The sequence below is a fragment of the Amblyomma mixtum genome, chromosome 7 (genome assembly GCF_055824585.1).
Source record: "Amblyomma mixtum isolate Tamu chromosome 7, ASM5582458v1, whole genome shotgun sequence".
NCBI lineage: Eukaryota > Metazoa > Arthropoda > Arachnida > Ixodida > Ixodidae > Amblyomma > Amblyomma mixtum.
This window is the reverse complement of record NC_143018.1, coordinates 101,479,705-101,492,408: the sequence shown is the minus strand read 5'-3', so window position 1 is coordinate 101,492,408 and position 12,704 is coordinate 101,479,705. Positions and strand designations below refer to the sequence as shown.

The window sequence follows — 12,704 nt, the reverse complement described above, 5'->3', positions numbered from 1 at the left end:
GGAAAACTAGCAGTGGTTGTTTCCAGACCGAATAATGGAAAGATAGCTGGACCTTTTCCTGTGACGAGACGCCGCTGGAAAAAGTCAGCCACAACTGACCCTGTGCAATGAGAATCAACCTCATCACGCGGGCTGTTTCTTTGTTCACCTCTCTGCTGCGTGCGTTCCATGAAACAGATTATACACTTGTGCTCAGTACGTCTACGTTGATAAGGAAAAACAATCACTGGGCGTTCCCGCACTGAAGTATGAAGAGATAAACGCCACAGCGTGTTCTCAATCAAGATAGGCCACTTACAAAGCGTTTTCCGCCATATATAGCAGGCCCGTGATAAAGTGACAAGTTTCTAGGGAAGACGATAAACTAAGACAATGGCACTGTGCGCGCTGAAGCGGTCCCTCTTTATTGTCGAACTTGGCCACAGATATATGAGGACATATTCTAGGGATTCTCTTTATCGTTTTCAGCCACACTGGAAGTCATCCTTCGCAAGGCTATTCATATTGTCACGTTGTAGTGACGGCAGTCCAGCGGTCAGCAATACACCAACAAGACTTTGAAACGAAGCTCTTTATTTGGGCTGACTTGCGCTGCAAAATATCTGAATCACTCGGCGGCGTCGTAAGCAACAAACGTGCTCGTCAATCGTCGAACTAAGAATGCCCGCTGCTCGCGGCATCGTTCAATTTAAAGCCGGCAAGGAAACATCCAGATAGCAGGAGAACATCATCTACAGTAATCTGGAAAAACCTAGATGCAGCCTTTCATGGCTGCGATCAATAGAGATTAGACTGGTTGCTTCTCGCGTCACGAACAAAAATGATAACAGCCCTTTCCTGCAGCCTTGAGCGTGAACGAACAAACACTACAATGATACGTGGCAATATTTTCAACAAACGCTGTGTTACGATCCACATCCTGATGGAGAGCAGGGTATTGTTTCCGACCGCATTGCGTTTTTGCGGGCGCACAGTATCCCAGGAAAAAGTTTGTTTTTCCATCTCCCACACATGCAACCTGCGATAGGGGGATACTGCAATTCCGCAATGAACTGAAGGCTTTGACAGCTTAGCCACTCGGGCTAGAAACTGAATGCGGCACCGTTATTCTCTTTCTACGAATGTGGTCGACAGTGGTATAGGCATACTGTCTCAAATACAAGATAGGCAGTGTAGAGGAAGAGCCCTTGTAGCAAGACGCGTTTCCGAATCCCGGGCAGTTGTATACAAAGCGTCTTTACTATATTGTAACTTTAAACAAATCCGAAATTTGTTTTTGTTTAATAGATTGATTATAACGTTCACAGTTACCGGGACTAGGAGAAGTACTTTAGTCATTGTATCTTGCATAAATTCAACGAACTACGTAGGCACCGTGAACGTCATTGCTACATTTCGTTTCAACTCAAACTGGCAAGTGGTAATGGCTAGTCACAACGAAAGCACATTTTATTAGCACGCCCGATAGCAAGATACGCCCCCAAAATCATACAGTAGAGAACCTCTCAAACGTAACTTGTGGTTCCCGTGGTTCATTCACATGCACAAAAATCTGATTTGCATTTTACGGGCCCGAAAAATCGGATGAAAACTGTTAAACAGCAGCACACTGCCATAGAGGCGACAGCGCAGTCGCTTCTCAGTCCTCTCATGAATTCCCATATCAGAATGAAGTGTAATTTACCGGCGTTTGATAAGATATTAATTAATGCTGTTCTCAGTTTCTTTAAAACCTCTTTTGAAATCTGTGCAATTACTTGTAATTCAATGTGGCCGAGGAAACGTTGCAGGTAGTGATTACAATGCATTTAGAATCCATAAATGCTCTCTGTGTGAAAGGTTTCAGCACAAAACGGCACATAACAGACATCATACACCCGCCAGCAGCGAGGCAGCCCCTTCCAGCTTTGGCGCCATGCACTGGCCATCGGCCCAGTTCCTGTTTTATGCCTGTGAAGAACCAGAACAGCTTCTACTACAGTGGCAAAGACGGCTCTATTTTTTAACATGATCTTTTAACAATTGCTTGCGAGTGACATTTGAAAGGTATTCCAAAGTGAAGCGAGCATTAAGAAACTGCGAAGCAAGGATCACTTCTTTCAAAAATATTCTTGCAGTGTATCTCATCCCGTCTGCAGTGGAAATGACATAGTTCCGGAAAGCCGAAGAGAGCGTCACTTGAATAAAAGTCCGCGGCAGAGGGTCGCATTGGTCTCGAACAAACATAAAGCTTGACACCACCTGCCTCAGGTACAAGTGTGGCAAGGAAAGGCCCCCTTTTCTCAAACGCAGAAATAAATCATCACATTTAGTCCTCTCCCATGAGACCTGCCAAACAAAAACTCCGAAGAGACGATGAATCTTTTGAATGCTAAGTCGAGAGCATGAAAGGACCTGCAACAAATAGCGCACTTTTGAAACCAGGTATACATTACATATGTTTGCGCGCGAATACAGACATTTCTTTTCCCGACCATTTCTGTGTACATGTGGAGAGTTCTTGAATTTTCTCCTTCCAAACGTCATCGTTGTCTCCATACTTGTCAAGAGGAACACCTAGGTATTTGGAAGATATATGTGACCATTTTACACTTCCATGAAACAAAGGCCCTGATACCCATTTGCCATGCCAAAGGCCCGCACATTTATCCCGATAGCCAAAGCAATTGGTTACATCACAAAACCTGCGAACAACCGACATCGCATGTTCTACGCTTCTGTTGTCGCTGCAAAAAAGGCCACATCATCGGCATAAGCCAAGACTTTAATTTCACATGCTTCCAGTTCAAAACAACGATTACATCTGCTTTTACATTCCGACAAATTGCCTCTAGGTACAGAGCACAAAGTAGCGGTGACAATGAGCAGCCTTGCCGCACTGAACCGCACTGAGGCTATATTAACCACTTTTAAAATAACTTCTCTAACACACACGTGTTCAAGGATTTTAAAAAGAATGTCATGACTTTGACGGTCAAAGGCGTTTTCTAAATCAATTTGCAACATTGCCACTCGTCTAAAGTCAGCGTTACAGTATTCCGGTACATTCCCAGTGACATGAACATTCGTGAAGATGGTCCGCCCTTGAATTCCACATGCCTGGCGGTACTAACCAAGATCTCCATAGCTGACTGTAGACGTTTGGCTAACACTTTCATAAAAGTTTTATAACCAACATTAGCAAGCATCATCAGTCGATAACCAGTAACATGCTTAAGCTGCCCAGGATAGTCAGGTTTCGGTATAAGTACTCTATGTGCACGGGAAAACGACGGCAGTAAAATACCATTTCTAAATGAGTCTTCATAAGTGCGTTGTAAAATGAGAGCAGTTGTGCGTTTGAATTCCTTATAATGTTCCGTTGTTATCGCGTCAGGACTTGGCGATTTCCTTGAGTGAAGCTCATCGACAACGCATTCCAATTACGCTGCTGATAAATCCGCAGACAGGATGTCAGTGTCTTCACTGGTCAGTCCGGGTAATGGACTTTAACATTCATCATGAAAGGCCAGTATATCCGCCGTTTTGAAAGCGAACAAATCAGGGTAATACTGACTGAAAGCCTCCCTTATAGCCTTCGCTTGGTCTGTCAGAATGCCTTTGTTTTCATTTTCTGCGATACCTTCGCTTCAAGCGTATATTTTCTATGTCGTCAAATTCCGCCTACTGTGCATATCTGCAGGATGCGTTGTTGGGCAAGTTGGTTCATATTGCTTTAAAAAGATGGGATGCGCAAATGAGACTATCACAAGAAAGAAGACAGGACGGACGCATATCTGCATGTCTGCCAGCAAGTATGTTCAGATTATGCTGAATAAAGATTATTATTATTACTACTATTAAGCGATCTGTTCGTGCAGGGACTGCCACACCCTGAACTTGACACATCGATAACCTGAAGCTTCGTTTTAACCTCGCTGATAAGATCAGTGTATAGTCCCGGAGCTGTTTTTTTTTTTTGCTCTATAATCAATTCTTTCAACGTATGTTTCAGGTTCTTCTGTTGAGCTTTTTCGGCGTGCTTGATTTCATTGGACCTTTCGATAACCCTCATTTTGTCATCAACTATAAATTCCTCCCACTTTTCTGCCCAGCTTTTTCCATAATTCAACCAAACTTTTCCTAAAACGTTCTTCGTTTCTAAAAGAAACGTATCATCCTTTAATAATTTTGCATTGAGCTTCCACAAGTCCCAGCTGAATTTCGCTTGAGGTGTCACGTTCTTTCAGATCGGGAATATGACGCAACAGTGATCGCTAAACGTAACCGGTTCGACGATGTAGTCAACGCAGATTGCCGCTAGCTCAAGGGAAACAAAAGCTATATCTAGCCCAGCATGACTACGCCCTTCAAAATGTGTATAATGACGCCTCATTCCTCCCTTTGAATACTGGGCTACGGCTTGAAGTGAATACTTTTCAATGTTTTCTTTAAAGAAAACAGCACTTACTTTCGGTAACCGCTGAGCCTAATCGGTGATCTGCAATGAGAGGAGGAGGAGGGTAAACTTTATTTACGCCGACAATTGTGGCTGTCGGTGTAGGGCTATAGCCCCAACAAGTGGCCATGAGCCCGTGGCGTTCGGCGACTTCTAGGGTTTTTGTTACAACCCGGATCTGTGTGTCCGAGTCGAAACTGAGCAATACGGCCTCCCACTGGTCTGGATTCGAGAGCTGCAAACCTTCAGGAGTCCGAGGCCAAGCCCACAGTATGTGGGATAGAGTGAAGGGCAGTAGACCCCAGGGTATATGCTGGCATATATCGCGGGGATGGGGAATGTGTTCGTTTGGAGTTGTCTCCACGCAACCTCTTGGGGTTTGGTGACAGAACTATGTGAGGGGGATATAGAAGTCTGCCTAAGCGGTAGTCCATGGTTATGTCATGAAATGTAACCATACGAGCTTTCGCCGTTCGCAGTACGGGCGGCACCACATCCTGGTCGACGAATCCTCGGGCATAATTGTGGGCCGCCTCGTTGCCTGGATGGGATGAGTGCGCAGGGACCCAGATGAATTGCATCGGGCGGAGTTGGAGGCTGGTGGAATGCAAGAGAGATAGGCTGGCAGTGGAGGCCCGGCCTTTAGCGAAATTCAGAATCGCAGATTTAGAGTCGCTAAAAATGGTTCCTGCCGAGGTGGAGACCAAAGCCAAGGCTAAGGTCGCCTCCTAAACCTCTTCAGGCGAACAGACGGGAATGGGGCACGCAACCAGCGGCCATCCACATTACTTTACAACCGCGAGCGAAAAAGCTTCTGGGTCGGGGAATTCGGCGGCGTCGACACAGACCGCTGTCCGATCTGTTAAATACTTTTTGTGGAGAGACTTGCCGAGCGACATGATACTATTACGGAGGGTTTAGCCCAGCGCCAGACGGTACAGGCCACAGTCAGAAGGCACACCGAGCTAAATCACTCCAGCACAAACTGCCACGTCCTCGTCGTCGTCCACTGCCGAACTTCCCCAAATAACGTCGTCTTCGCCTAGCAACTATGCACCGTAACGCTACCCCCCCCCCCCACCCTCCGCCTGGCGGAAGGAAGCACAATCCCTGGGCGTCCTAAGGTGGTGGGTTTAGATAGTAGGGCTTAAGACGGGCGACGTGTGCGAGCTGTGTGGAGGGGGCCGCACGAGGAGTGTGGGGTTGCAGGGGCGCGATCTCGTAGGTCACATTGCTCAGTTGCCGCAAGACGCGGTAAGGACCCACGTAACGTGGGAGCAACTTCTCACACAGGCCCACACGACGCGCAGGGAGCCAGAGGAGTACGAGGGAGTCGGGAGGGTAATGGGCGTCACGGTGATTAAGGTCGTACCGTCGTTTTTGAACGAGTTGTGAAGCGTTGAGGCGATCTCGAGCGATTTGGCGGGCGGCGTCAGCTCGGGCAATGGTGTCACGAGCGTAACTGCTGGTACAAGGGTCGTGAGGCAGTAGGCTGTCGAAGGGTAGCAACGGTCACGGCCAACGAGCAGGTAGAAGGGGGAGTAGCCGGTGGTATCATGGCGTGTGGAATTGTAGGCGAACGTCACGAAAGGTAAACTGACGTCCCAGTCACGATGGTGGTCTGAGACATACATAGACAGCATGTCCGTGAGGGTGCGGTTAAGACGCTCAGTAAGGCCGTTGGTCTGAGGATGGTAGGCCGTGGTGAACTTGTGGCGAGTAGTAGCAGGAGCGCAGAAGGTCGTTGACTACTTTAGAAAGAAAGCAGGGGCGCGATCCGTAAGCAGTTGACGAGGAGCGCCATGAAGTAGGACGACGTCATGGAGAAGAAAGTCGGCGACATCGGAAGCACAGCTGGTGGGGATAGCGCGCGTGATAGCGTACCGGGTAGTGTAATCGGTCGCAACGGCAATCTACTTGTTCCCGGATGTTGATGGGGGGAAAGGACCAAGCAGGTCGAGACCAACACGGAAACATGGGTCAGTCGGGATGTCGATGGGCTGAAGCTGGCCACTGGGTGGAAGTGGGAGCGTTTTCCGACACTGGCATTGATCACAAGCAGCAACATAACCGCGGACAGAGCGGTAAAGGCCAGGTCATAAGAACGGCCTGCGCACGCTGTCGTACGTGCGTGACACGCCTAGGTGCCCTGCAGTAGGAGCGTCATGAAGTTGGGCAAGTTCTGTGGAGCGTAGATGGGTCGGGACGACGAGCAAGAGGTCGGCGCCATCTGGGAGCATATTGCGATGGTACAAAGTATCGTGATGCAGCACGAACATTCGTAGAGCAGGATCGGAAGGGCCGCTGCGGAGGCGGTCGACTATGAGGCGCAGAGATGGATCAGGGCGCTGCTCGTCACCAATGTTTAGAAAGTCTGATACGGACAGATATTAGTTTGGGCTTTAAAAAAAAGAAATAAGAAAAAAGTGCCCTGCCTGAACCGTACGGACAGTACGCAGTCGTCGGTATCACTGGTGTGGGAATCAGGGGGATTGACAGGATGGCGGGAGAGACAGTCAGCGTCTTGGTGCAGTTGGCCGCACTTGTAGAAAACACTAAATGTGTATTCTTGCAAACGCAAGGCCCAGCGACCCAGACGGCCTGTAGGGTCTTTAAGGGAGGACAGCCAACACAAAGCATGGTGATTCGTAACTACGCAGAAGGGCCTTCCAAACAAATAAGGGCGGAATTTTGTTAGCGCCCAAACAAGAGTAAGGCACTCCTGCTCCGTAATGGAGTAGTTACGTTCGGAAGGAGAGAGCAGGCGGCTTGCGTAAGCAATCACACGAAAGTGCTCGTGTTGGCGCTGCGCAAAGAATGGCGCCAATACCATGGCCACTGGCGTCTGTGCGAAGTTTCGTAGGCACAGATGGGTCGAAATGGGCCAGCACAGGTGGAGCAGCGAGGGCCGCAACAAGTGCCGTTAAGGAGCAAACTTGGTCAAGGCCCCAGGAGAAAGGGACATCCTTCTTCAGGAGGGGGGTAAGGGGACGGGCCGTTTCGGCGAAGTTCAGGATAAACCAGCGAAATTACGAGCAAAGCCCGAGGAAACTGCGCACATCGCTCGAGGAACGGGGAGTGTGGAACTCACGAACGGCCCGAACTTTGTCAGGATCGGGTTTTACACCAGACGCATCAACCAAGTGGCCGAGGACCTTAATTTGGCGCTGGCCAAAGATGCACTTCTTGGAGTTTAGTTGGAGACCAGCGCGTCGGAAGACCGCAAGGATAGTAGCAAGACGGCGTATGTGGCTTTCGAACGTTGAGGAGAAAACGACAACGTCATCTGGGTAGCACAAGCACGTTGTCCATTTGAAGCCACGCAGAAGCGATTCTATCATGCACTGGAAGGTGGCAGGAGCGTTGCAGAGGCCTAAAGGCATAACTTTGAATTGGTACAGGCCATCGGGGGTTATAAAGGCAGTCTTCTCACGATCCCGTTCGTCAACAGCGATTTGCCAGTAGCCTGAACGGAGATCAATAGAAGAAAAGTAGCTGGCACCATGTAGAAAGTCGAGGGCGTCATCAATTCTCGGAAGAGGATAGACGTCTTTCTTCTTTACTTGATTAAGATGACGATAGTCGACACAGAAGCGCAAGCTGCCATCTTTCTTTTTGACCAACACCACAGGGAATGCCCGAGGGCTGCTAGAAGGCTCGATAATGTTGTTCGCCAGCATCTTGTCCACCTCTGTTTGGATGACATGGCGTTCAGGAAGAGAGACACGATAGGGCCTTCTGTGTATATGGCTGGCATCGCCCTTATTGATGCGATGGGTCACGACAGAAGTTTGGCCAAGAGGACGATTCCCGAAATCGAAGACATCACTGTAGGAAGCTAAAAGGGCGCAGAGGGCGTTAGCGTGGTCAGGTGGCAAATCCGCCGCGATCATTGCAAAAGTAGGGTCCGGGCGTGTAGCGGCCGACCGGGGAAGGGCATGGAGACCAGCGTTAGGCTGAGCTGTTAGAGCAGAAACTGTACATTCGGCCAATGGAACCAGTTCAGCGAGTGCGATGCCACAGGGTAAAACTTGGGGAGAGAGACTGAAGTTCAGAATCGGAAGGTAGGTGCGGTTGTCGGTGACGGTCAGGACTGTGTGTGGAAGGATGACGTTACGCTGGAGGACAACGTCCTTGATTGGGTACGTGACGTAGACACCATCAGGAACGGCAGGAAACGGGGACATAGGGACATAGACTGCAGCGTCACGCGGCAAGCGAGTAAATTCAGCGGCACGTAAGCGAGGCGGCTTGGTATCGGCGCTTTCGGAGCAGAGCGGCAAGTCCAGACGAAGAAGGCCAGTGGCGCAATCAATTAGAGCCGCGTGCGTCGTTAAAAAGTCGATGCCGAGGATCACATCGTAGGGGAAATGGTCGAGGACAGTGAACGCGACAGGGGTTGTACGACCAGCAATGGAAACACGTGCAGTGCACAGTCCAACAACGGCAGCAGCACTTCCGTCGGCGACGCGGACGGCTGAGGAAACGGCAGGTGTCACAACCTTCTTCAGACGACGGCAAAACGAGGAGATCAGGACAGAAATTTGGGCGCCAGTGTCAATAAGAACGGTAACTGGTGCACCGTCCGCGCAGATATCGAGAACGTTGTGGCGAGGAGCGAGGGTCAGGAGAGGATTTTCGGGCCGGGTCATCAATGCAGCATCACCTCCGGGAGCTGCATTGGTTAGTTTCCCGAGTGAGAGCCAGGTAAGGGAGGAGTGGACGGGCGTCGAAATTGCGGAGGACGAGAGCGGCGGATCTGAGGGGAAGGCGAGCGGCTGGACCTTCGCGGGGTCGAAGTGTCGAAAGCGTGTGGAGACTCAGCACGGGAAGACGTCTGGCGTGGTTCGAAGCCGGCACGGCGATCATAATTGGAACTAGGTCCGTAGTCTGCACAACGATCGTAAGTGGAACGAAGGGGAGGTGGTGAAAACCAACGGCTGCGGCTGTGACGGGAAATGTGGCCGACACGCGAACAGGTGAAGAAGATAGGGCAGTCGTCCGGGGTGCGCCAATCCGCAGGATTCCGGTAGCGGTAACGTGGTAGTACGGTCGGAGTCGGTGAAGCAGCAGCAACCAGTGGAGCGGTGTTTGGCAAACAGTGCGGCGCAGACAGCAGGCCAGAATTCAAGCCCACGTTCGCAAACTCCTGGTGAACAACGGCCTGGATCAGCGCAATCGTAGAGTCGGCCGGTTGAGGGGCGAAGGTGACTGGAGTCATAGCTTCCAGTTCTCTGCGGACAATTCTAGTTAAATTGGCAGGATGGGACGGTTGTCGCAGTGCTGGCAGGTCTTCGCAGGAGGATGTCGCCGCGGTGTTCGGAAGGCGATCAAAACGAGAAGCAATACGGCGATGTTTTGCCTGCTCGAATTGCCGGCATACCTGGAGGACGGAGTCAACCGCTGCACAATATTTACAAAGAAGAAGGTTGAATGCATCATCAGCAATCCCCTTCAGGATGTGGCCCACCTTGTCGGTCTCTGGCATGGCGCTGTCGACTTTTCGGCACACAGCGAGGACGTCCTGGATGTATGAGAGGTATGACTCCGTAGACGACTGTGCTCGAGAAGCAAGGTCTTTTTTGGCATCCAGCTTGCGTCCAATTGGTTTGCCAAATAAGTCTCGGAGCTTATCTTTGCAGTTGTCCCAAGAGGTGAGGTCTTCCTCATGCGTCTCAAACCAGACGCGCGACGTGCCCGCCAGGTAGAAAATAACGTTAGCAAGCATGAGCGTCACGTCCCAGCGGTTGTGCTTGCTGACTCGCTCATACATGGCGAGCCAATCCTCGACATCGACGTCATCGGTGCCACAAAAGGTGCCCGGGTCGCGAGGCTGCGCCACGACAACGGTCGGCGCTGGTGGTGATGCTGCGGCCGGAGGTGCGTTGGATGGCATAGTGATGGCTCGAAGCTGACGACCGCTGCGGAGGTCCAGGGCAGGGTCCCGGTGTGATACCCAGCACGACCTCCACCAAATATTACGGGGGGTTTAGCCCAGCGGCAGACGGGACCGGCCACAGTCAGAAGGCACACCCAGCTAAATCATTCAAGCACAAACTGCCACGTCCTCGTCATCGTCCACTGCCGAACGTTCCAAAACAACGTCGTCTTCGCCTAGCAACTATGCACCGTAAGAACACTATGGGTGCATGTTTTTAGGAAAAGCGGTATCGATAAGGTTACTGTAGATATGGTGCGGAAGCCGGGCCTTGTCGTCGACGTTAGTTTCGAAGCGTATTCCAAACTTGTCGAGTATGGGACGTCCCGTGGAGGTGTGGGTGAGACGCTCGTACTGATAAGTGAGATGAGCTTCCGAAAGCACTGTCACAGTGTTGTAGACCCCTAAGGATGGTAGTTTATACTTGCGGGTCCGGTGAGGGAGATGAAGAGCCGCATTGTATGCCTGTCGAATAACAGGAACGGGACCGCGGTGAACTTCACTGATAACACAATTAAAATCCCCCCAAATAATGACAAGTCTCTTGCATTCGATGCACGCACAGAGTTCCTGGAAAAACAAAGGACGTTCACACGGTTTTGTAACAGCATACACACAAATAATTCTCAAATATTCCTCCCCACACAACAGATCACGGAGCAGAAACCTTCCCCTCGTGCAGCACAATGCTGCTTGTTCCTCGACACCGAGGCTTTTCTTAATTAACAACACAGCCCGCTGATTTCCCCACTCATGACTAGCAAGCACGTTATAACGCGGCTTGAACTGCGCAACTCGATGGTTTCCAATGAGCAAAGGCGTGTTTAGTGCATACTGTGTCTAAGTTCACGCCCATTTTCCTCCCTTTCCCTTACGCCGAGGTTCAGGTGTCCGCCGAGATATGCGAGAGAGATGCATTTCCTTTACTCAAAAAAAACATTTACCGACGATCAAGGCGTAGAGCCGAACGGGCGATTGCGTTCTACACAACCAGCAGCACCGCACTTAACGCTTTCGCCTCACCGCACTTTATTCCAACAACGTACCCGCCTGTAAGGTATCGGTAGCGTTCGCGGGGGTCATCGGAACGCGGCTGGGGGCACTCAAAGCGGAGCGTCTCCTTTCTTGGAACGCGGCCGCTCGCGAACGCGCCGGGAAGTACGGGTGTCCACCCGACACGCGTACCGCGCACGAATGCATATTTGTGTTTACTTTCATTTGACACGACCGTGCGTTTGGGTTTGTGGAAAGGGCGTTTTGTCCTACGGAAGCTGGAGGGCTGGCCATGCCCTGGATGAACCAATGATGTTAAGGCCGCAACATGATTGGAAGTTACCGAATGTGGGCTGGGCCTTTAGGGCTTTAAAACCGGGCCCCGGAGCTGGAAGCGGGGTTCTGCGCTAAGGTCAGATGCAACGCATCTTCGGCAACGCCGAGTAGGGGCCTCCCCTAGTATTAGCCAGATCCACTATTTTTGTTGTTTGTCCTTGTGCCGTTAATTTGTCTCAAGTGTCTTAACTTGTATCTATTGTACATATTTGTATATAAATCTCCAGTCATTGCCTTTTTCATCCCTGCGGCTCTATTCATCGAGAGACCGTCTCTGACGGGGCACCGCTGGTGCGAAGAGCTTCAGTCTTCGAGTTGAAACCAACCCGTCTCTGGCGGGGCACCGCTGGTGCAATAAGGAAGACGAAAGAACCTGTGTGGATCTTTACTGGCGCAGTCGACAGGATCCTGCGGCCATCGGAAGACGGCGCAGGAAGAAGACCAGGCAGGGAGAAAGGTGACAAGGCGACAGGTCAGCGTTCGTGAACGGACCTGCGGAGACACGGCGGCAAGGACGCAAGGACCACGGCAGGTGTCCAGCGACGCGGGACTGCGTCCGGTCAAGGAGGCAGCGCGTCGAGAACTCGACAGTCACCGGCGGGTCGCAGCAAGGCGACAGCAGCGGGCACAGAACCAGCGGCGTCCGATAGCTCATCGCAGCGTGCGGTGAAAGTGGAGGTGGACTCCGACGCAACGCGGATCGGCGCATCGAAACTGTGAGTTTCCTTCGTCGCATTGTTAGCGTCCCTGTGCATGTGTTCGAGCCGGTAGGACCTTTGAGGGGTACAGACGGCGGTATGGAGGGCTATCCATGCCGGCCCTCACTCGATATGAGGTACCAAGTGCAATTAGCGAAGGCGCGCTTAGCGTACTTTCAGGCCGAACTTGCGAAAGTGAATGGAGGAAAGGCGCCGCTGTGCGAGGAGAAACCCCAGGATGTTAAGTGCGTCTTGGAGGAATTAGAAGCAAAGCGCCAGCAGCTAGCGCTGGAGCTCGCTG

At 51.1% G+C, this 12,704-nt stretch overlaps 1 protein-coding gene across 1 annotated transcript; it reads right to left on the bottom strand.

Annotated features, from left to right (window-relative positions):
• Window positions 1-4,468: 4,468 nt before the first annotated feature.
• LOC149337024 (uncharacterized) lies at window positions 4,469-10,334 on the bottom strand. The gene is made up of 2 exons (XM_089554306.1): window positions 9,576-10,334; window positions 4,469-4,480 (listed from the first exon to the last, which is right to left on the bottom strand). Exons 1-2 carry the CDS (start codon window positions 10,332-10,334, stop codon window positions 4,469-4,471), a joined length of 771 nt encoding a protein of 256 aa, XP_089410432.1.
• Window positions 10,335-12,704: the final 2,370 nt, after the last annotated feature.

Bases quoted from the DNA above. Each gene is read 5' to 3' on its own strand.
- LOC149337024 (XM_089554306.1), bottom strand. From the start codon at position 10,334: ATGCCATCCAACGCACCTCCGGCCGCAGCATCACCACCAGCGCCGACC.